We start from the raw sequence: 25,837 nt of genomic DNA, 5'->3' as shown, positions 1-25,837 counted from the left end.
AAAATACCTGCTGCATAGAACTTTTCTGAGAAATAAATGATTTAATATCTGTACAGTGTTAAAAAGCAAAGAGTGCTTAACACAGTAATGTCTATTCAATAGACAGTGGCTGCTATAATCTTATTAATCATTTCAGGTTACAGGTTGGAAAACTGAGTAACAAAAGCAAAAGCATCATTAATGATAATAATTAAAGAACACAGTTACATGAAAACAGTATTTGCCTCCCTTTTAGCACTAAGTTGCTTTATATTTTATTTCATTCAATCCCAAGATGACATTTATGAGTTAGATGTTATCATCAACACTTAATAAATCAAAACACTGGAACTCAGAGACTCCAGCCCATGTCCAAACCCCACATCTGTGCACACAACTGCTGACCCAAATCCAGTATCTATGAGATGACACACAGGTGACTAAGAGTCATGTTCAATGCTGAACTCATTGTCCTCCCCTATATCAGCTCCTTTTGGGAGCCCTTCCCCAGGGATGACCCTTCCATCCACCTCAACCAAGGAGTCATCTTTGATGCCTTTCTCTCCCTTTCCACCACATTCAGGTAATGATCCACATCCTAAATAGCCCCCTAATATTCCCCCTTCCTTTTAGCTGTTTGACAGCCACTCTACAGTATCTTGCCCAGATGACTACTACTGCTACTACTTCTGCTTTGTCCCTTTCAAATCTAAGCTCTTTCACGCAGTCATGCATGAATACTTTAAATCAAATATACATATGAATCCCTGCTGCCTTCAGAATATAGTCCAAACAGACCTCAATGTAACTTAAAGGTGTCCCTTATAGTCCGGTCCCTCTGTACCTCTCCAATCTCATCCATTACTTTGTTGGCCCCCTGCCTCAACTTAACCATTTTCACCTTTCTTGCAGACGTCTAATGCATATTTTCTCCCTTTTCTAGTCCCCTGCACAAGCAGTTCTCTACACACTCTTTTCTCCTTTGCCCGTTTAAATTCAATTCAATCTCCAGGACTCAAGTTTGCATGTCCTTTGGGAATCCTTTCTTACCCATTCTCACCCCCTTCCTAATTCTGAGTTAAGCACCCCTCTTATATTCTTACATGCTTCACCATATAAGAGCAATTATCACACTGTTATAATTGCCTGTTTACTAGTTTGACTGCCCACATAGTCTATAAACTCCATGAGAGTGAGGACCCTGTGATTCCGTTTACCACTATTTAACCAGCATCTATGTGCCCAGCCTGGTACCCAGTAGATGCTCAATATATTTGTGTGATTTCTGACTTTCCTTATGCAGTATGCCTTTCTGCAGACAGCTGACAATGCAGTAAAGAGAGATTTCTTGTACCTATCATGTTCCCCCTAAATGTCATATTTAAATGCTAAATACTTAATTTATTATTTCAGTGAGTATCTGTCGGATATATAACTTGCAATGATATATACAGTTGGCCCTGATGTCATCAAAAGACTGTAAACTATTGGGTATGAGACGGTTTTTTGTTTAACTTTCTTTGCTAACAAGTGACACGGTTCATAACATTTTATATATAAAAGCCAATGGGACTAATAAAGACAAGGGGAAAAGTAAAAAGTGAGCTGAGGAAGTAAAGCACTATTATCTTTTAAGATTTATGTGGAAATAATTATGGAATACTTGCTCTACTATTAACGAGCCCTTCAGCATGTTGAAACAGAGGATCAACCATATAAATGGTTTATTCCTCAGGACACGGAGGGACAGTTTGATAAAAATCAAAGAGGGGGCTTCCCTGGTGGTGCAGTGGTTGAGAGTCCGCCTGCCGATGCAGGGGACACGGGTTCGTGCCCCGGTCTGGGAGGACCCCACATGCCGCAGAGCGGCTGGGCCTGTGAGCCATGGCCGCTGAGCCTGCGCATCCGGAGCCTGTGCTCCACAACGGGAGAGGCCACAACAGTGAGAGGTCCACATACCACAAAAAAAAAAAAAAAAAAAAAAAAAATCAAAGAGGTATGGACTGGCTTGTATGTGTTCAGCTGCAAATAACAAAAAATCCACCCTGGGATGACTTCTTTAATAACAAGATTTATTCTTTCCTACTATAAGAAGGTAAGATAGAGCCGCAGCTCTTTTCCTATGGAATTCTTTTGGCCCCATCTTTACCTAAGTTTTGGCTTTATCCTCACATTTGGGGCTAGATGGCTGCAGCAACCCCACGCATTCGGATGTAACATCACATAGAGGAAAATATGGATTTTTTTCCTGAGAATCTCTGTTTAAGAATCAGAAAAGCTCTCCCTCAAATCCTACATCAAACTCCGCACGTTTCCCGTTTAGCCGAATTCTATCATGTGCTCTAAACAAAATCTGTTAGTGAAATTTTGGGGGGGGGAATTGCACAAGTCAGGACCCAGTCCTATGAAGTGTATGATTATATAGATGAGGATGAGAATCCAAACAAATCAAAATTTGGTTTATAAGAAAGAAGAGGAGACTAGCTTATGGGTAGACCACCAACAGTGTTTTCTCCAATGAGACAAGGGATGCAAGTCCAGACCTCAGTGACCCTGGGAAGCAGGATCCTTTCTACTTGCAAGAATAGTCTGGGAAACGCCAGGTAAATCGAGCACTGACTTTTCTGACTATGTGACAAGAAGTTTGAAGCAAGGGTTTAAAATATTGTTCCTTTCTATTAAGAATAATTGTACCTCAAAATATTTGTACTGGGCATTTGTCATTCTTTTGGCTTTCTGATATTCAAACACCACTTTTATATGAGGGCGATAACTCATCATGGAATCTTAGAGGATAGTGAGGGCTCTCTCACTTGAAATGGAAGGGACAAAATGCTAATCCTCTCCACTCTTCCTGTCAGCTACAACATGCACACAAGTGGATACTTCATCCCAGGACTGTTAATCCTACAGGATCAATGCAAAGGAGCAGCAATCACTGAAATTACATTCCCTGTAATGCTGACACTGAGGGTCCAGATACAGCCATGCTAATGGCAGCAACTGAACCAGCCAGTACTGTGACATGACCTTGGCTAGGTTTCTTAATTTCCGAGTCTCCTTTAGTTCCTGTTATCTGCTTTGTAAGCCTGACTCTCCACACTTCCCAATGATTCCAAGGACTGCCCTACATACTTCCAAAAAATTCCTTTTTGCTTAATTTAGTCAGAGTTTCTTTCTGTTGCTTGCAACCCAAAATCCTGACTGATACAACACTAATGGGTGATACAAAACAAAGATGTCTTACATTTTCTTGGTTTCCTCAGCAAGAAAAATAGAAACAATCTCTCAGGACTTATGCAAAATGTAAAAAAAGAACACCCAGTTCTATTTAGTAAATCAACTGGGCTTTTATATTATTAGGTATGGAAGAAAGAGATGGATAGTTTAAAAAAAAAGAGGCAGATAAGGAGGTTGGGAAAAAAGATATGAAAGTTCCACAGAGAGGAGTGCACAGAGAGTGACAATAATAAAAAATAAAACTCTGTAAAACTTGTGTCTTAAACAAAGCTTCTAGAGCAGAGGCTTTTAAATTGGGACCCATAAGGTCTAGAATTAAATATTTCTAAGTGTGGGCATTATTAGGGTAAAGTGATCTTAAAGGGATCCATAGACAACAACAAAAGCAGATTAAAAGCTGCCAGATCACAGCAATGTCACACAAGGGTTGGATAAAACCCATTTGAAGCCTGGCCATGCATTTCAGAGGATGCTTCTACATTCCCTTACCTTGAGAAACAGAAGTAAAAGACTAAGACAGTGACAGATGACCAACTAAAACACAAGAAAGCTAGGCTATAGATCAAAATATTACTTGTGTTAATGTCTGAATACTGGTTGGAGATTATGAAATTAAGTAAAAACAAGTAGCCAAGTACTGAAAAAGCACTATGCAAAATAAAAGAATGTTTACATTTTAATTCTACTAGATAAGAACCAAGGATAAAAGGAATAAATAATTATTAAATTTTTATTATTAAATTATAACAAGTTTCCAAGGAGGAAATCCAGTAAAATAGAAACCATTACCAAACATTCTGAGGTACAGCAGTTTCTGACCACAAGATACAATTAAAAAAGAGGTGGAATTTAGGAAGGAAAGTTGTTTGAATAGCTACGATGATAATAGTTGAAAAGTCAGTTATATCATTGTTTGCAGGCCATTTTGATTTTGATTTTTTAAATGTGTGCTTAACTTAAATTTACTTTCAGAAGTCGCTTACTTAGATATAGGAATATTCAGATATTTCCATAGGAACAAAAGGGCATTTCACATGTTTTAAAAATCCATTACTCCACCTAATGAGTGTAAATTTTGTAAAATCAGTATACTCTCTTAAAGGACTGTGAAATATGCAAGAAAATTTTAAATCAAAACAACCTGCTAGCCCATGAAAGTTTTTTTTGTCTGTTTGCCTGAAATTACAGACAATGGCGTATTCTCACTTCAGTTCTGTTTTTGCCTATCTTTTATTTAGCAATTATAGATCATACCATCAATGCCCCAACATGCAGGAGCATCACCAGAGGCACAATATTGCCACTGTTGAATTTGTACTCCATCCCAGAACAACCTGACAGGGTCCTACACCTGTCAGCAAAATAGCGTGAATGTTAAGTCTATAGGGGTGTTCTGGGGTACTAAAATATCCCCACCTCTCACTTCTGCTGCTAGCTTGAAATATTACTGAGACATAAAATGAATCTATTGGTAAAACTGAAGTTTGTGAATTGCTTTTTTTTAATGCCCTGGTAAAGGGTTTGGACCACAGCAAGCTCACAAAACAGATAAAGTATGTCCTGGCCGGTAAGAATATACTGCCTTTTGTAAATCAAGATACCCACTGACTGCAGGCCATGTACACGGAGTTCTCTCACTCAGCCCCCGGTGCTGGTGACTCACTGAGAAGACAATGAAACTCATGTGAGAAAGAGGTAGTGTGCATATTCAGAAAAACTAAGAATTCAGGCCAATCCTTACCAGCCATGTGATCCTGGGTAAGATATCTATTTTCTCTAAACCTTAATTTCTTCAACTGGAAAAAGTAGATAATACAGCACTTACTTGAGAACAGTGTGCATAGAAAATGACATAAAACAAGTAAAGCACTCAGGAAGAAAAAGCCTGCCACACAAAGAACCCAAGAAACGTTAGTTATTTTAAGATCAAGCTCAAGGGAAGAAAGTCTAGAGTCAACATCTTCTTCTTCAACCCTAACCTCCAAGAGAAGTCAAAACGTTCTAGAGGCCCAAGGAAATTAACTGGACTAACTTGTAGGAGGAAGGTGCCCAGAGGACATTTTTTTTTTACTTTTAAAAAGTAAAATTGCAAGAAAAAAAATTGAGATCAAAGCTTCTTTAGACTTGAGAAAAGCTTAGAAACCTTCCCTTATCCAAGGGTGGAGAAAGAAAGAGACTGTGAGGTCTAGAACTCTGTTTTTCGCCGAGGTCTACTGAGGTGACGAGACCACTAATGGGGGGAGGGGTCCATGAAATGGGGGCACTAGTTAGGTTCCTCAGCACAAAATAGCCATACCTAAGGAGCACTAAAGCAGCAAAGACACTAACCTCCAGGTGACCAGAAAGGCAAGGCTTGGGCAAGATACATACCGAACATTCGGGCAGCGTGCACTATCTCACTTCTTTCCTGAAACTAATACGACTGACTATCAGTGTGGATGAGAACAGACATTCTTCGCTGTATGTTCTGGCCTGATAAAGTTCCCTGGAACATTCTCCTATGAATGGGCATGACATAAGGGGAATTCCATAAGGACAGATTAAATTTCCCATATGCTCAGAAGCATGAGGGATTTCTTTTATTCAGTGTTAAAATAATATACACTTACTAATATGTTATTTACTGTTAACATTACTAATGGCGGGTATTTGTCTATCAGATCCTTCCTGGTTTTGTTTCCCTGGTTATCCAGCTTCTATTTCATAGTTTATCTTAATTCCTAACAAACAGCCTCATCTCCTTTGCAGCTCTGTTTTTCAATTAGACTAGTTGGCAAATATCCCATTCCTGGATAAATTCAAGTATTTGCCTTCTTCAAACCTGTACCCATACAGCTGAGCATCACAGGAAAAAATAAGGCAATTGAGCAGTTGTGTTTTCTTTTTTTTAAAATAAAAAATGGTTCACCATATTTATTTGTTTGTTTGTTTGTTTGTTTTTGGCTGCGTTGGGTCTTCGTTGCTGCCCACAGGCATTCTCTAGTTGTGGCGAGCTGAGGCTACTCTTCGTTGCAGGGCATGGGCTTCTCATTGCGGTGGCTTCTCTTGTTGCAGAGCATGGGCTCTAGGCGCACGGGCTTCAGTAGCTGTGGCTCGAGGGCTGTAGAGCACAGGCTCAGTAGTTGTGGCGCACGGGCTTAGTTGCTCTGCGGCATGTGGGATCTTCTGGGACCAGGGCTCGAACCCGTGTCCCCTGCATTGGCAGGCAGATTCTTAACCACTGCACCACCAGGAAAGCCCCTGTGCTTTCTTATAAATTTCATAAGCACCAAACTCAAATAGGCACTCAATAAAACCAAGCAGCCATGCCTTCCTATTCTTCCCAATCCTCAATATTCAAATCTGTCTACTGGGCAGCATTACCTCACTTTCAGCTATTGATCTTGCCTCAGATACACTAAAAACACAGAATTTGGAATTCCCTGGTGGTCCAGTGGTTAGGATTTGGTGTTTTCACTGCTGTGACCTCAGGTTTGATCCCTGGTAAGGGAACTAAGATCCCACAAACCTCAAAGTGTGGCATAATTAATTAATTAATTAATTAAAAAAAAAAGAATTCATCAGAAAATGAACTCCTTTATTTTCCAATTTCCAAATTTACTGGAAGGGTCTCTCCTATCAAAGACCAGTCTTTTTACTGTCTCAAGAACCAAAATCCCAGTTGTCTCTTTCTTCTGCAACATTATCAAACTCTTCTGTCCCGACTCCTTCTCTACCAGCCTAAAATGAGTACAACCGTCTCCCATCTTTAAAAAACAAAACAGAAACTTTCCTTAGCCTGTATCCTCCTCTAACTACCTACTCTGTTTTTCTGATGTCCTTCCTTGGAAAATTTAAAAAATTTTATCCTACATACACTATCTCTACTTAGGTATTTCCCATCCACTCTTTTTTTTTTTAGATTAATTTTTATTGGGGTATAGTTGCTTTGCAATGTGTGTTAGTTTCTACTGTACAGCAAAATGAATCAGCTATACATATACATATACCCCCTCCTTTTTGGATTTCCTTCCCATTTAGGTCCCCACAGGACATTAAGTAGAGTTCCCTGAGCTATACATTATGTTCTCATTAGTTATCTATTTTATACATAGTATCAATAGTGTATATGTGTCAATCCCAGTCTCCTAATTCCTCCGGACTCCCTCTTCCTCCTTGGTATCCATACATTTGTTCTCTACGTCTATGTCTCTATTTCTGCTTTGCAAATAAGATCATCTATACCATTTTTCTAGATTCCACATATATGCGTTAATATACATTTGTTTTTCTCTTTCTGATTTACTTTACTCTGTATGACACTCTTTAACCCATTCCACTGAAGTCATTAAGTTGCAAACTGCCAAAAGGAACAATTTTTAGTCTTTATTCTGCTCTACCCCTTGGCTGCATTTAACCTCCTTGATCACTTTCTTTTTATTGAAATAATAGGCTTTTTTCTTGACACGAGTAACACCATACCCTTGGTGTTCTGCCTGCCTCTCTGACTATTTATTCCACCTCAGTCTCTTTTACCAGCCCCCTCCTCTTCCTTCAACCTCCAACTGCTACAGCCCTTCAGGGCTTGGTCTCAGGCCTTCAACCCAGAAACTTCAGAATCATTCCTAGGTACTTTTTCTTCCTCATCTCTCAACTACCACACTCTTCACCCAATCTATACCAAGGTCCATTTCATTCTCCCTTCAAAAAACATTCTGAATCCATCCATGTCTCTGTACATCTACTAACTATTTAAGCCTCTGTCATCTCTCACCCGAATATTAAAATATATTCCTAATTTTATTACCTGATTCCTCCTCTCTTGGTATGCTGATTGCTCCAATCCCAATGTATTATGACAATTAGTCAGATAACTATTTTAAATATAAATAGAGCCATGCTACATCCCAGCTTTAAAACTGTTGAATAGCCTCCCACTGCACTCAGAATAAAACCCAACCCTCTTAAGCACAGTGCACTTTGGCATCCCACAATTAGCTCCTGCCCTCATCTCCCCCCTCATCTCTTGCCCCTACTAACGCTGCTCGTCTACATTAGTTTCTTTATTTTCCTTGAAAATGCTCAGTTCCTTCCCTCAGCCCTTTGCACAAGCCCTTCCATCTTTCTGGAATGATCTCCCCGGAACCCCACCTCTTTCTCACCCTTCAGAACTGAAGACACATGCATTCTTCCCAAGGAGGATTTTCTAAACACCTAACCTAAAGTTACCTGACCCACCCACCCATATGTTATCATACAACATCCGATTTTTTTCCTGCCTAGCATTTAGCACACTTAGTAAATAGGCCTGTATTTGCTCTTTTCCTTTTTAGCATCAATCTTATCCAGTGATATGATTCATGAGATCAGGAGGCATATCTGCTGTGTGTAGCATGCCCTGAATGCTTGTTATTTATCATAGTGTCTAACATTGAGCGGCTATGTAATAAATACGTGTGGAATAAATGAGTAACTGAACATATCTGATGGGTGAACAACGTGGATATAAAACTAAAGAGAGCTGATACAGCAAGAGAAATCACAATTTTGGTTTATTAGCACAAAGCACTAAGAAAAGTTTTTAACACTAAAATGAGTTATTGCTCTTAAGAGGGGAAAAATGATCTGTAACATAATCATAGAGAGAGACCTTGAGCAGAAGAGAAAAGATGAATACGAGAGACTGATTGCAAAAGGAAATGAGATGCAGGATGACAAATGGATATCCCCATTTCTTTGTGTGTCATACTAACACAGAGCCTTCTCTTCCATAGACAGAAACACAGAGGTAGATCAACATGGAATTTTGAATACATTTGAACCTTTTGTAAGATAGATAGATATCTATCTAGGCTAAGATAGATATCTATCTTATCTTAGGCTTACACCTCTTAAGCCACTAATTTATAACATACGGTTTTTCAGAACAATAATTTTGACATTTAGATATGATAGGGAAAAGAAGTTGTATAAATGTTATGGTTCATTATTTTTATAACTGTTGAATATTTATAAATAGTTATGTTATAAAAAAGTAGAACTTCAGTTTTTTAAACAGATAAACACATGGATAAATATGTCATAAAAAAGCAAGTGATGGGCTTCCCTGGTGGCGCAGTGGTTGACAGTCCGCCTGCCGATGCAGGGGACACGGGTTCGTGCCCCAGTTGGGGAGGATCCCACATGCCGCGGAGCGGCTGGGCCCGTGAGCCATGGCCGTTGAGCCTGCGCGTCCGGAGCCTGTGCTCCGCAACGGGAGAGGCCACAACAGTGAGAGGCCCGCGTACTACAAAAAAAAAAAAAAAAAAAAAAAAAAAAAAAAGCAAGTGATAAGAGTGAAATGCAAGAGAATATATGAAAAGTTTTCAACCTCAATTGTGATAAAAATATATACACTGAAATAGCAATATTTTACTTATTAAATTAGTAAGAAATTTATTTTGAAAATAAGACACAATGTTGTTTGCTTAGTGTATTGTAAAAAGAGAACTTTCAAACTTTATTTCTAGCATTATATATTGGCTTAATATTTCAGAAGAAAAATTGATAATATGCTTCGAGAAATGTAGATGAAAAGGCAATCAAAATATAATGGGAAAATCTATAATTTAAAAATTGTTACAGTGTTGTTTATTTAACAAAAATTGGAAAGCAATCTAAATGTTTGCCAACAAGGAAAAAGCTAAAAATATTATGTACATCTATGCCATAATACTAGTATTAGACTCTATACTAAAACCACCAAGCAATTATGAAAATGTGAGTAAAAAAGAAAAAAAAAACTTCCCAACCTAGAAGGTTTCTTTAGCATCAAAACTTTCAACATTGCCAAATATATACTTCTAGGCTATTACATGAACATTCTGAAAAGAGAACATAAAATAAGAGAAAAAATAAATTTAAAAAGGAAACGAAAGAAAACTGCTGATGCAAGAGCTAAGTAGATTAGAGAAAAATGCCTCTAAGGCAAATTTATTGTACCTCTGAACCAGCAATCTAACCAAATGGTAACATTTACAAGGGGAGAGGGTGTTTGCAGATAGGTATACATACCCCAGTGTGTACAATTCACTGATGTGTATGCATTTACACGCATACCAATATACGAATATATCACCCATTAGCCAAATGTGTCAAATCATTTCACAAATACATTTTAAAGGTATCAAAAACATCATTTTATAGTATCAACCCTATGAGTTAAAATGAATAACATATCTTGAGCTCTTAACGAACAGGCAAAAGAAAACCAGTAAGAATAAGTTTCTAAAACCTCCCATTAAGCCGGGTCAATGCTTGTGGGATGAACAAATAGAGATATATGTCATTACTAATGAAGGCTTTTTAGTTAATGCTATACAGTCACAGTAGTCAACTGACAACATTTAATTCAGAGGCAAAATGATAAGGATTCAATCAGTAGCTGTATACAAACAAATTCATTGAAATTGAGTTATAGAAGTTATTTTCTCTGATTGAGAAATATGAATAGCTATTGCTATTTAATTTTTTAAAGTACTTGATTTTTATTAGAGATAATATTCTTGATTCTCAAATCCATGGAATCTTTCCTTAAAATTAATATTTTTCTCTATAGCATACTCATTAATTTTAGCTTTGTAGTTGGTCTTTAATAAGTTAAATGTTAATTAGGTCAAATCCAATGACTAAACATCATCAATGACAGTATTATAATCACATGGTATTGACTGATCACAAAAAATTATTATGATGAGTTAACCTTTCTACCTATACCATACCTAAAACTGCACAGTGATTTAAGTGAAACACGGAGAACTTTAACAAAACCTATCTATGGTCATTTAATTTTAGATTAAGCATGATTCAGCTACTATCTGGATAAAAGCCAATAATATCTCTTCAGAAAGGAAATTAACTTTGACACATGGTCTCTGTTCCTCTGTTATTTTCTGACTTTTCATTTATCTAAAAACCTACATGCAAGGGAGCAAACACTCTTTCACAAACATAAGCTTGCAGTTTTCAAATAAAAATCCTGTGTACATATGTTAACATATAACTTCTCACTGGAACACAAGTTATTTAGTATGTTGTTGCTACTAATAATCCCTATAGCTTTGTGCTGTCATTACCTTCAGGCTATCAGAATTTTATGAGCACAAACCAATAATAATGATATTTCCCTTTTGCTTTCTATCCACACCTCATTGCCTTACATTGATTTGCATAAGCAATTTCCACCCTGATAATTGGAGGCAAACATCTTTTTGTAGGTTACCTTATGGAAAAGAGCAGTTAAATACTAATCAAGAGAAATCTTTCTTTATTCAACCATATTTTAAATGATATTGAATCACCCTCATTAGATAAGCAGGAGGGTGACTCACTTTCTGACATGGATTTCAGAGTGAGTTTATATCAAGTTTAGCAATGATCTTTCTTCATAATTTCAGTTCCCTGGTATTGCCTCATAACAACATGAAGAATGGTACTGTAGATCATTAAAACAATATTGTTTTGTTTGAAAAGAAAAAGCAGTAGTTATGTACTAATTATTTTTTAATAGCTACTGAGCCAATCAATGTTATCTGAAGATTTCAAAATTATAGCTTTATTCTTTTATTTCCAAAAAACTCAAAGAAAAATTTAAAAAATGTTACTAGGGAGATTAAAACAAGTAAAAATGAATTAAGAAAGGTGAAATTCATGTGAAACAATTCTATCTAAAAGAATCCTTATCTGAATTATTTACTTTAAAAAGAAGCCTAGAATACTTATGTAAGAACGAGGATTTGAGCTGTGGAAGCTTAAATTATAAAAACAAGGTAAAAGAAGTAGATCCTAATTTAGTGGATCTATACACATAAACATTGCTACATATGGGTGAAAATTAATATATATGTACTTAAACAATAAGAAGCCTAGGAAATTAAAAATGTGAGAATTTCAGAAAGATTCAGCAATTCTTACAGTAATAGGGTTTGAGCATGAGGTGAACTAAGATGACACACAGAACACAGTGCCACCAAAGCCAACTGAAGAAAGTGATTCAAGGACTTCTGGATTACGACGGTGAATTGAACAACCACATCTAAGTTCACTCCCTCCAAAAACCTGACTAGAGCTACACTGAGTGTATGGGTGTTGTTTCTCTGTGACACCAAGGTTTCTTGATTTTATGAAATCTAGTGGTGGCTTTCCTGACTTTCACTCCACTAACCCTCCCAACAGGGTCAAAGCCAAATAGTCTTAATACTCAGATGATTAACTGAAGATTCAAGGACACTTTTGCACATCTAGTTAATAAATTTTCCCATCAAATTGAAATAGCTGTCCTAAATTAAAGTATCAAACCCAAATTGTCTAGCTAGTAAAATGCATTAAATGTCTTAGATGCAGAGAATTTGAAAGATGAAAAAAACTTAGAGAGCATGTAATTCTACTCTTGCATTTTGTAACTATAAAGTCAGAGGCCACGAAAGGTTTAGTTACTAGCAGAAAGCCCGTCATTAATTAGAAACAGGAATAAGAATTGTTTCTCTCTACTTATTCCATTGCCTCTTGTGTCCCCAAATATGCCAGCTATTGATTTGGGAAATCGATTATGGAAGAGCAATAGCTATACAGAGTTTTCAAAAATACAAATATTTCTATGTTTTAAAAAATGTATTATTTACGAGTGGCATACATGATCCAACAAGGGTTTAAGCTTCGTTTGCTGTGTTCCGCTTTCAATTTAAACATCAAAACAAAACGGAAGCTGACATTAATGGTAGTCAGGACTAATTTTTTATGACTGTATATACTGTCTATTACATTCTAAATAGATAGAATGTATGTTCTATCTATTACATACTGTAAGAAGTTTTGAGGCAACTTATTTTAAAAATTATGCAAGACTGAACCATTTAAGCATCAGACAAAATTCAAGAGATAAGGGAAGTAGACCAAAAAATCAAGAAGATCAGACCAAGGAAAGTTGTGATTATTCACTATAAAAGTGTTTACCACCAGACTTTCTGATAGCTGATCGAATAGATTTATGGGTACTAGGAGTCCCTTCCTACTGAAGGATATACGTGTAAGTTGAAACCTGAAATATGTTGTCCAATACAAAATATTACAAAAGTTAGAAAAATGTAGTTGAATCCATACTCAAATACTTGCTAAGTTAAATATAAACATGTGAACGGACCCATCTTTCTATATTATTATCATGTTTAATATACAAATATATTTATAGTTTATATCTATGTATACTTATTATGATATATCATATATTTATTTATATTATATTTTAAATTTATATCGTGTAAATATATCATATTTTATATATTTGTGGTTGTAAAAAATGTTTGCTTTGTTCCCAAAAGAGCTTAAGATGGTTAATTAGGATTTAAAAAATACAAGAGAACACAAGTTTTAGAAGAAACCACCATTATACTATTGTCCCTGTGTGAAACATCAGGGCTAAGGTCCAAGTACTAAAACAAAAAGAAAAAAAAAAGGAAAGGAAAGATGGAGGAGGGAAGAAAGAAGAAAGGAAGAGAGGGAGGAAGGAAGAGAGGAAGAGGGAGGGAGGGAGGGGAAAACATATGAAAAATATACTGTCTGCAACTTGGGATGCCGACACCTATAAATCTAACCCTGGCTCTGTCTGCAAATATAAACTTCCATTTGTCAACATAGAAATATCCATGGTTAATGTAAAGGCAATTAATAGATTTTCCAGCAGAGGTAAGTGCTGACAGTCCAGATTAGCTCTTTCAACAACATGTAAACCAACACTCCCCAGAGCCTTGTGGATGGGAAATACATTAATATCAACTCTGTGACCACTTAGTACCATGACATGAAGTGTCTGTTCAGGAGGTCATTTCCAAACTGTATTCCATACATCTTCATGCACAAGAGATGATAATTTATCACTTAGACGTAGGGATCTACTGTAAACTAATCCAAACTGCTGATGATACACTAAATAGACGTAGGGATCTACTGTAAACTAATCCAAACTGCTGATGATACACTAAATCAGTTTGAGTGATGAATATAAATAAAGCTGCAAGGGAAGTACCGAAGGATAAAGATCTATCTGATCAATGAGATGTCACAAGGCAAATGAAATGCAATGTTGACAAACACAGAGCCCCACAGTTGAAAATTAACCAAATCAAGTATCAGAGCATAAAGGTGCACACACTAAAACAAGCTTCAAATGAAAATTTAATATAATGGGAGTCAGAGGGTATAGTCTAACTGTTTCAGATAAAACTGAACAGACTGGGTCAGTAGAAAAGGGTGAATTAAATATTGATGTATTTTGCATACTATAGAAATTGTGACAAGATAAAGAAAAATGTTGCAAAACAACAATCCTTTCCAGATAACATAACTATAGTTTTTCAATCTGCCAAGCAAATCTATACACACAAGTGAGAAAAGAAAACAATAAAAATTGTATACAGAAAATGGTTTCACATCAACTTGTGTAGCCCTTATGAAAGCTTAGATATTTTCTGGAACTGTACTGTCTGCTACAACTTCAGTGGGAAAAACAAAGGAGTGGGGATAAGGAAGGACGTTTCTCCAGACAGTTGATATTCATGGAGGGCACACCTGGAGAAAAAAGGTTTTCCTAACTATGTGATCAGAATAGAGACTTTAGCACCCGCAAACAGGTTCAATGGAATTCAGCTATTCTGAAGGTGTCCCTAATGGGAAGAGCTGATTTTAAAGTAAATTTCAACCCCTGCTGGGACAATTCAGTAAAAAAACTTTCTAAGGGAAATTATTCTTCAAGAAATTTATATATTTTTTCTCTGTTGTGTTAACGTATTTATAGCTTTGTCATAACATATTTAACTCTTGCTTTGTATTTTATCTTTTGGTTTATTTTGGGTAAAGATAGAATTACACTACTAAAATATGACCTGATCCCATATGTAGTTTATTTAAATTTCAGAATGAAAAGCTTACTAAGAACAGCTAAGATTGATTGCTCTCTCTGTCTTAGCATAATTGTATTTCAGGTGAACATCAATTTACTTTAAAGGACACTTCTAAGTAGAATGCATCATAAATAATTCATCAATCACAGCTGCTAGGAACATCATTTACTCCAACAGAGTCAATGGAATAAAAGTTCTATTTCTCTATATTTGCCTTCAAGAATTTAAGAATCCTCCTTTTCTAAGAATCTACTCCCAGATTCCATACATCATACTATAAATGTATTATAATAAAACTGTTTCTTTTTTCCCCCTTTATTTAAAACAGTGCATTTTCTAATTTAAAAAACATTTAACTATATTTGGAAAAAAATAACAATCTATGTATGTCAACATTAAAACAGCAAACAACATAAAAGGCACATATCTGAAAAAAAAGCGTTAAGAATTTCTCAAGTACATAATTCTAAGAAGGCTAACATAACGTTTTCACTTTATATGAACTTTTAAATGGAAGAAAAAGGAATCAGACTTTCATAAAATATTGTATAGAATACTTAGGATCTAATATATTTGAAAATTACTTCAGTTTTAAAATGCATATTAAAGAGATTCTAAATGGTATAACTGTTGGAGTTTTGGGGGTTGGTATGGAATTTTGTCTACCACTTTGATTTGTCATGTGGAAAGACACTGCTTACCTTATTCATCTTAAAGTTTTCCATCAAATTCAGCATTTTTTTATTAGCAATTTCCCAAACTGTGAAATATCTTTAAAATAAATACATGTGCCTGATGGCACAGTGGTTGGGAATCCGCCTGCCAATGCTGGGGACACGGGTTCGAGACCTGGTCTGCGAAGATCCCACATGTCACGGACCAACTAAGCCTGTGCGCCACAATTACTGAAGCCCGCGTGCCTAGAGCCTGTGCTCCACAGCAAGAGAAGCCCTCACACCACAGCAAGGAGTGGCCCCTGAAAGCCCGTGCGCAGCAACGAAGACCCAAAGCAGCCATAAATAAATATATTTGAAAAAAAAAATAAATGCAGGAACAAGGAAAAGTGTAAGAGAAAATAGAAAGCATTTTACTTACTTGCAAACCCCTCTGAAATACTGAATGGCCCATAAAATTAGCCAGCATTCTAATTAAAGCAGCACCCTGTAAGAAAGAGTATTTTTTTAAAAGAAAGAAAAAAACATTTCAACCAAGTCACATGATTCTAAAATTATTCCATACCCATAAAAAATAATTTGCTTCATTCATTCATGCTATTTTATTCTTTTTTTTTTTTTTTTTTTTTTTTTTTTTTTTTTTTTTTTTTTTTGTGGTATGCGGGCCTCTCACTGTTGTGGCCTCTCCCGTTGCGGAGCACAGGCTCCGGATGCGCAGGCTCAGCAGCCATGGCTCACGGGCCCAGCCGCTCCGCGGCATATGGGATCCTCCCAGACCGGGGCACGAACCCGTATCCCCTGCATCGGCAGGCGGACTCTCAACCACTGCGCCACCAGGGAGGTCCTATTCTTTAAAATAGTTAAGAAATAAGAGAATTATGAATGAAATAATTCACTTAGAGGTAACAATTGCATTTTTTGTTTTGTGGATCTAAAACTTTTGTGGATATAAAACCAATGACTTCAAAATAGAAGTCTCTTGGATAAAATCTCTCAGAGCAATAATAAGCTGTAATTCAGGAATAATAAATATTTTATTGAGCATTGTATATGACAAAGTTAATAAAACATGGTTCATGTACTCACAAGTTCATAATCTAGTAAGGGAGGGACAACCATGTTAATAAATAATCATGTTAAAACATAGCTTTGAAGTAACACAGCTACATACTCTAACCCTGGTTCAATCAAGAATAATTTAGCCAAAGAAGTGGACAGTAGGAGTGCCAAGCAGTCGGACTGCTTGGGTTCAAATCCTGGCTCTGGCATTACCCTCCATGTTTACCCAGGAGAAGTATTTAACCCCTCTGTTCCTCACTTTTCTCACTTGTAGAGTGTAGGCAATAATAGTCCCAATTTACTATGGTTGTTCTGAAATTTAAATATATTACTGTATGTAAGTAGTTCAAGCTGGGTTTGAAAAACAGTAACCATGATAGAAATATTAGCTGTCAGTATTATATCAAGCTAATGATTTTTATTTCCTGTTTTTTTTTCCTTTTAGAGTCTTCTATAAATCCATATACAAGTAGAACACTTACGTGGCTGATATAAATATTTAGAGTAATAGAAGAAAATACTAATTTAAGAGTCTATCTCACTTTGAGAACAGTTATTTTATTGTAGAGCAATATCAGTGCAAAAAGGCTGACATGAAATCAATATGAAACATTCCAAGAAATGATGGCTAAGCCTGGATGATCACAAATCTGTATGTAAAATATAAATAAGCCTTCAAGGAGATATTTCAATCTGCACCAAATTGTATGAAGCAGTGAATTATAAGCAGCAAAAGTTTAAATATAAATGATAGCCTGGTTTTAAGGGAAATAAATCCCTTTATGACTACATTTCCCACTTCATACTCATTACAAATTCATACCCATCAATAACTAATTTCTTACCAGGTGTCTCTTTTTTATAAGAGAATCATAAGAACCACATATAGACTCATCCTGCCTGGGGCTGGACTGCAGCAGCAAGTACAGAGATGTAAGAATGAATTTCCATTGTTTGTTACCAGAATTGTTTCCTGTAATTCCAAATTTTTAATGCAGTACAGTACTCAGGCTCCATGAATCACCATTAAAGAAATGTCTCAAAAACTTTCAGTCATCACCACAGTTGCTCTCAAAACTGGTATTTTATTCATAACTCAACAAATGATGAACTGGACAAGCCATAGAGTTGTATGCCTCTTCTGGTATATCTTCTCTTTGCTCTTTCTTTTGCTTCTTAGTCTGCATCTTCTGCACACTTGCATAAATCCATAAAATATAAGCATTTATGATTCAATCTGGGGACCAGGTTAGAATTCCCTTTAGAACTTATCAACTCTGTTCCTTGAATTTCCTTGACAAGCTCCCCTCCTATATATTTCCCAATCTAATCTACCCACCCTGAGGGTGGAAACTGTCAGTTCCGCAGAAAAACTAACCCTTGCCACCTGGGGCATGAGGCAGAATCTCGAGTAGCCAACTCAAACTTTCCTTCAGTACAGAATAGCCATCTTCAGATGATTTAAGTGCTTCCCTCTAGGCAATAAAGACTTGGTCTCTTGTCGGGCTGTAAAAACTATCAATTTAGCATGGGCTAATGGCAAAAGAGTTCTTCCTAACCATAAAGAATGTACCGGGCTTCCCTGGTGGCACAGTCGTTGAGAATCCACCCGTCAGTGCAGGGGACACAGGTTCGAGCCCTGGTCCGGGAGGATCCCACATGCTGGGGAGCAACTAAGCCCGTGCGCCACAATCACTGAGCCTGCGCTCTAGAGCCTTCGAGCCATAACTACTGAAGCCCATGCACCTAGAGCCTGTGCTCCGCAACAAGAGAAGCCAGCGCACCACAAGAAGAGTAGACCCTGCTCGCCACAACTAGAGAAAAGCCCACACGCAGCAATGAAGACCCAATGCAGCCAAAAATAAATAAATAAATAAATAAGTTTATTTTAAAAAAAAAGAATGTACCCATTTTCCTGTCTAGGCTGAGCTGTAGCAGAGTACTAACAGGAAAGAAAATCTGGAAATATAATCAATATTTAAAAGTTATAAAATATTACTGAACTCCCTATTATTATTATATTGTATAATTTAATTAACTTTTCAAAAATATGTCTGTCTTGCCAATTTGAACGTTTTAAGTTCTCCAGAGTAGTATGCATGCGTTCTTCTATATTTAACTAGCCTTTTCTTTCCAAAGCTCAATTTTAAAAATCTCTATTTCATAGAACTTCATAGGCAGATGGGCTCTCCAAGCGTTATCATGCAGCCAACACATACTAAGTACCTACTATATATGGGTTATAACAAAGATCGTACCTCTTAATGGAGGCAAAACTCATTGTAAACCTTTGTTCACAAAAGAAAACAATGAATCCCCTTTCATTGTGTCTTTAAAATATTTTTTCACCAAAGTAAACATAATTTACAATATTGTAATTTATACTCACTTGTGACTCAAAATTCTAGCCACAATCAAGCAAACTGGATATTACACAGCCTAAATAGCTTTATGGGAAATAAATATACTATTTCTGCAAGATTTGTATAATTCTGAAACTTAATCAAGAAAACTTATCACTATATTTGCTATACTAAAGTTCAGAGAGATATTAGGATGGAAACCACTACCTGATTTTTTTAAAAAAATTTTTTGGGTATTTATTTATTTATTTAGGCTGTGCCTGGTCTTAGTTGCAGCATGCACACTCTTAGTTGTGGCATAAACGTGGGATCCAGTTCCCTGACCGGGTTCAAATCCAGGCCCCCTGTATTGGGAGTGCGGAGTCTTACCCACCGGACCACCAGGAAAGTCCCACTACCTGATTTTTTTAAGGTTTCATAAAGAATATTCTACAAGAGTATGATTATAAACCCATTAGTCATTTAGTAATTTTTGTATTTGTAGTATCTTTTTCATATAAGTTCGTAGCTAAAATTTCTTTTATTTTACATGAAATCATTTGCATGCATGTCAGTCTCAAAGACAGTAAACATCTCCGGAGAAAGGACTGTGTCCTTATGACTTGGTACCCCTGATCCCTCTTCCTGGCTGAGAAAGCTTCTCCTTAACACAATACCTGGATGAGAGAGGAAGAGAAATCAGTTGCACACATAGCAATTATTGTATTTGCCATTCTAGAAGACTACTCAGCCAGGATAGACAGTTTATTACTTTATCTTATCTTTGTACTTCAGTGATAAGTAATCACTTTGAAGAGAGGAAGATCTTCTCCACTACTTTATTCTTTTAACATATGCTGACAGAGGAAGGCTGTGTGCTCAGGATCCTATAAAGCATAAATAGGAATGCCACAAGTCTCTATCCTCAAGGACCTCAAACCCTCCTAAGTGAGATGAGAAGATACAACGTAGTATAAGATGAATTACAAAAGAAATAAAATATTCTACAGTGTTTCAGAAGAGAGGGAGAATGAAGGGTAAAGAGGATCTAAAGAAGTGTCACTTGTGTTGGACTCTGAAGGATGGATGGGATTCCATGAGCAAAGGTAAACACAGAGCATGCATGGTATGGGAGGAACAGCCTTTGTGTGATGCCACGCAGGTGTGAAAGGGAAAAGCACAAGTGGCTAAGGTAATACTGAAAGACAAAGGGCTTACAACTAGGTGATAGAAGATTCAATGGAATATAAGATTGAAGCAGTTGTTAGAGAAGATTGAATGCCAGGACTAAGACATTTGAACTCTGTTAGAGGGTCAGGAAGAATTTTTGGAAAAGTGGTTAAAAAAGTGAGGATTCATCTATAACACTCCAAGGAGGAAGTAAAATAACCAGGAGCAAATGGTAGCAGTGAGGACAAAAACCAGAGATAGGTTTAAGCAAGAGAACAAAAACGATTTTAAATCTGAAAGCCTGAGTGACTAGAAGATGATATTAGCAGACATTTGGAATTTAAAAGAAAGTGTTAGGTGAATATGGTAGCATTCATTTGAAACAGGTGGAGTTTGAGGAAAAATAGGGGACCAGAGGAACAGAAGGAAAATGTGACCATAGGAATGAAATTACTGGAACGTTTTGATTGAAGACATAAATTAGGATTTGTAGGGGGTGAGACTGCCAAGAGAAGAGTTCTGAGGTTTTAGTGAGGGAGACAGAAAACAGAATTTAGAAAGTATGTACTCTGTATGGCTTGCACTTGAGTGCCTGTAATAAGCACTCAAGGAAGACCTGTTGAGAAAATCAATGAAAAAAATTGAAATGAAGAGCAAAGGATGACACACTGTGATTGAAAAAACAAACAGAAGGAGAACTGGGTATACGTGTGGCAAAGAAAACATATTTTAAGAATAAGTGCTTCAGTTTTAACAAAAATAAGATAGCTAAGAGAAGACCAAAGTAGGTCACGTTTAAGAGAGAGCTATTTAAATAGACTTGGTGTGAAAGCCAGATTGCAAAATAATGGAAACAGAGGAAGAAAAGAGAAAGCAATAAGCATGTTCACATGAGGTTTGTTTGTGTTTTTGTTCTTAAAAATGTGGGAGAAAATTTCATGCAAAGAAAAGATAATCTAGTAGAGATAGGTACTACTAGATACACAGTAGATTGAGAGATGGTTGCTAGAACAAAACTCTAGGATAGCCAAATAAGAAGAGAATTAGGGTTAGTCTTGGAAAAGGATAAAGACAAATTTCCTCTGAGACAGGCCTAAGACAGAAGACGGAAGTAAAAAATAAGTTAAATTTTTTGAAGTATAAAACAATGAAGTTGATGAAATAGACTGTAAGCTTCATCGAGGTGGAGACTTGGTCTGTGTGACTCACCACTGTAGATTCACTGCAAAAAACTTTCTGGTACATAGCAGGTTCTCAACAACTACTGAATGAGAGATGGCCTGTCACTTTTCAGTGATGTGGCCCCAAGATTATGTGATTTGAAAGAGTAGAACTAGGTTTGAATTAACTCCAGTGAGAAGGTAAAAAGGAGTCCAAAACATGTAGAAATGTGCAGAAAAGTCCTAAGTCCTAGTTTAAGTTATTAATGACATAGTTGTCATTCATTAAGCAACTGTTATGTGCCAAATTCACGATATTGTAAGGAAAATGCTACTATCCTTATTTGTCAGTTCATAAAATTGAGACTTGAATGGATGTGTGTAACTTGACCAAATTAACACAGGTAGTGAGCAGGGAAGCCAGGATTAGAAACCCAGTCATGTGCAACTCCAAAATCAGTAATCTTAACCAATTTGGATGACTTTCTTGTGATCCCAAATCAAAATAGTTACATGATACTCTTCAGAAACACTGGGTATAGTAAGAACTTGGAAAAAGAAAAGAAATTCTTAGACTTACTCAGAGCTTAGAATCAATAGGTGTTCCCAGAAGAGGACAAAGGGAAACCTAATGGAAGGGACCTAGTTGAAATAGCTGATCAATATGCCCAGGATTGAGGATGAATAGAAGACATAAACTGGCTAGCAGAATAGAACATGTTGATGGACTAGGAGACATAAAGCTCGTTCAGGCAGGCTCAGTAGGAACAAAGGGCTAGCAAAGTTGAAAATAGTGATATTTTTATCAGATGCTGTGCGTGGATGTGGCAGCTGTGAAAGGCACTGCTTAGATTTCCTACTATTGCTCCTTTTCATTTGCCACCATGAAGGCTGCACTTCCCTCAGTTCACTCCAAGCCTATGACTTTCTCCCTTCCCTCTCTCCTTGCACAGGCTGTGAGCTGCAGTGTGGTCTCAAGGAGCTCTCGCTTCCTTCTCTGGCTCTTTTCCCAAGTAAATATCTCACACCATTGTGTTTCCTTCTCAGAAGACCTAACCCAATAGGGCGACTTTAAATGCTGAAATACAAACAAGTATAAATTGTTGGATGATAGGTCACTGGAGTAAGTTGGTACTGAGTATACTCTAATATTAAGTAACACACACACCCAAATAAAACCTTTTCCTTCTTAGTCTTCTCTAGAAGTCCTTTAGAACGAAATTATTTGTAATGAGGTTGATGGACCTAGAGTCTGTCATACAGAGTGAAGTAAGTCAGAAGGAGAAAAACAAATACCATATGTTAACACACATATATGGAATCTTAAAAAAAACACAAAAAATAGTACTGATGAACCTAGTGGCAGGGCAGGAATACAGACGCAGACGTAGAGAATGGACTTGAGGACATGGTGGGGAAGGGGAAGCTGGGACGAAGTGAGAGAGTAGCATTGACATATATACACTACTAAGTGTAAAATGGATGGCTAGTGGGAAGCTGCTGCATAGCACGGGGAGATCAGCTCGGTGCTTTGTGACCACCTAGAGGGGTGGGATAGGGAGGGTGGGAGGGAGGCTCAAGAGGGAGGGGATATGGGTATATATATATACATATAGCTGATTCACTTTGTTGTACAGCAGAAACTAACACAACATTGTAAAGCAACTATATACCAATAAAGATATAGATATATATTGATATATATAGATATAGATATAGCTACAAAAGAAGTCCTTTAGCGTTTATATTCCAATATTCCACATTACAGATGTGTTTGCTCTTCTCAAGGATAGAAGCAGGTAAGGAAAAAGGTATCATTATATTCAGTCTACATATGGGAGAAACTGAGACAAAGGAACAGGTAATCTGTTCAAAGTGACACAGGTATAGTAGTTACCGGAAATTATCTCCATTCATTCAGTTGTTGAGTTCTTTGATTAGCACAGAAACCTACAAGGTGAGACTTTCTTGTTACTTTCTAAATTACTGAAAGGATTAGTCTATTGATCCTAAACCAAAGTACTTTTATAATGTAAATTTCTAAATGATGTCTTTGCACTATATCTGGACATGTGTGGAGATTATGTGATGTTCTAACATGATTTGTTACTGAAGAATGTCTTCGGTCTGGAGTAAAAGCATATCTTAAATCCTCCATGGTTTTTCAAAAACATGTTTTTTGCTTTATTTTTTACAAGAGTATGATAGCTATATCTAGGACCCAAGGAAAAGGAAAAATAAGTAAATAAAATATCTAATCTTGAAAATCATTCACTCTCAAATTGATTACCCAAATGAAAGGAAGAGAGAAATACAGAGAGAGAGAGAGAGAGAGAGAGAGAAGAGGAAGAGAGAAAAATTGGACAAAAAAAGAAAGTTAATTTGACAAAGAAAGCAGAATTAATGCCCCATTGCCCCAGTCACTCGCACCTGGAACCTTGGAGTCCTCTTTGATTTATTACTTCCCGAGGCCAAGTTTCTATCACTGCACAGGTGAATTATTTCACAGCCTCCCAGCAACAACCTCAGAAGCATTCTCACTTTCACAAGTCCATCTTATGGACCAATCAGACTAATTTTAATAATTGCTTCTGAAGAAGCGTAATGTCTGCTAAAAGTCCAAGTTCTGTCATCTACTGGATGTGAGAGCTTAGGCATATTATAGAAGCTGCCTAAGTATCTACAATTAGAACAGAGCAACAGCAACAAAGATTACTTCTACCAATGATGATTGTGGTGATAATATTTACCTCAAGATTTTTCTGAGGATTCATTTAAATCATTCATAAAGTACTTGGAACAGTGTTTGGCATATAATTTGCTTCAATCAAAGTTTGTAGTTATTGCCATCATCTTTATCATTACCATCGTTTTTATGTTAGCACCCTGCCCTCCAAACACTTTCTTTTTTAAAAACAATTTCTATGGTAGTAAATCAAGGCCATACACAATGAAACTCACCATTACCTACCAATACTTTTTCCATATGGCCAAATAATCAGCCTCTAGTTAAGCTGATCTTCTCATATCCCTCGAGCATACCTTATACCTTCATGCTTTAATCATGCTATTTACTTCAACTGCAATGACATTCTTTTTCAATCTTATATTCTAAGCCCCATAAATTATTCAAAAGCACAGGGAAAGTCCATACTATATTATGAAACTTCCTACAAATGTGTTAGTCCTCAATGCTTTTCTCTCTCCTCTGCAGTCATAAATCCTTTAAGTCTAAACTACAAAATTTATCAAATTATTTTACATCACTCACTAATTGTTTCATATGACCGTTTCTTCTTCCAACAATTAGATGTAGGTCAGAACATTTAGACTTATTATTGGCACACCTGTTAGTTGTCAGTGCCATAACTTTTCCATTGCCAGTGAAAGATGGTCCTAGCTAAGAAAAGTATCCACCAACAACTTGCTAGATTCAAATCAGCAATCCAAACCATGAGCTTGTAGCCAATACATGGCTATTCAATCTTCCCTACCATGAAAGTTAGCTTATATCCTACACTGCAGCCTTTTGTTTTTTAGTATTCTCAAGCATTGGTATTCAAACAGGGTAATATATATTTAAGTCAATAGGAATCCAAGAAAGAAGACCACAGATCCGAGACAAGAAAACAGGGAGCTTTCAACAGTGCCAGAAATAGTACTTACATGAAAGCATTCAAATAGAGAAATCTGAAACATAACAATACTGTAAACTCAATGAATGTTCATGAAAGTATAACTTATTAAGAGTAGAAATTAACAAAATAGAAAATAAAGAAATTATTGAGAAGATGAAAAACATTTGTTATGACTTAGCATTCATTCAAAATATTATGTCTTAGTAACTAGAAAGAGAAGGGAATTCATTAACATGTTAAAGGCCCTCTTCCACAAATACACTGAGTGGTGAGACATTGTAAGTCCTCTCCATTATGATGGGAATAAGACAAGAATGCTCCCTATTAATACTTATATTCAAAAACACAATAAAATAAATGAACAAATAACAGAGTTACAAGCAAAAGCTAGAAACGAAGAAATAAACTAGTATTATGTAGAGATAATGTGAAAGTCCTTACAGAAATCCAAGAGAATCTATAGAACTAATCTATAAAATCAATAAAAAAGTGCAGCAGGTTTGCCTGACACAGACTAATACATAAATATCAAGAAAGTTAACATAAATCAGTAAAAACTAATTTAAAGAATTAATTTAGAAAGAATCCTATTCTCAAGAGCATATATACAAACAAATACGAAAAAAACAAAAATTATAGGGAGAAATTAAAAGTTTGCTCAGA

At 36.4% G+C, this 25,837-nt stretch overlaps 1 protein-coding gene across 1 annotated transcript in view; it reads right to left on the bottom strand.

The window, feature by feature from the left end:
- The window catches only part of TRHDE (thyrotropin releasing hormone degrading enzyme), a gene marked incomplete at both ends in the record, with an annotated part of 409,908 nt that overhangs the window by 91,976 nt on the left and 292,095 nt on the right, over positions 1–25,837 (bottom strand). Inside the window, one exon of the mRNA XM_079715341.1 lies at positions 16,227–16,292. Within this exon, the coding sequence (XP_079571467.1) occupies positions 16,227–16,292 (66 nt within the window). The remainder of the gene's footprint in view (positions 1–16,226; positions 16,293–25,837) is intronic.

Source organism: Hyperoodon ampullatus (assembly GCF_949752795.1).
Source record: "Hyperoodon ampullatus genome assembly, chromosome: 11".
NCBI classification, from domain to species: domain Eukaryota; kingdom Metazoa; phylum Chordata; class Mammalia; order Artiodactyla; family Ziphiidae; genus Hyperoodon; species Hyperoodon ampullatus.
Note: the sequence above shows the minus strand (reverse complement) of the source record. Positions and strands in the feature narration are given on the sequence as shown.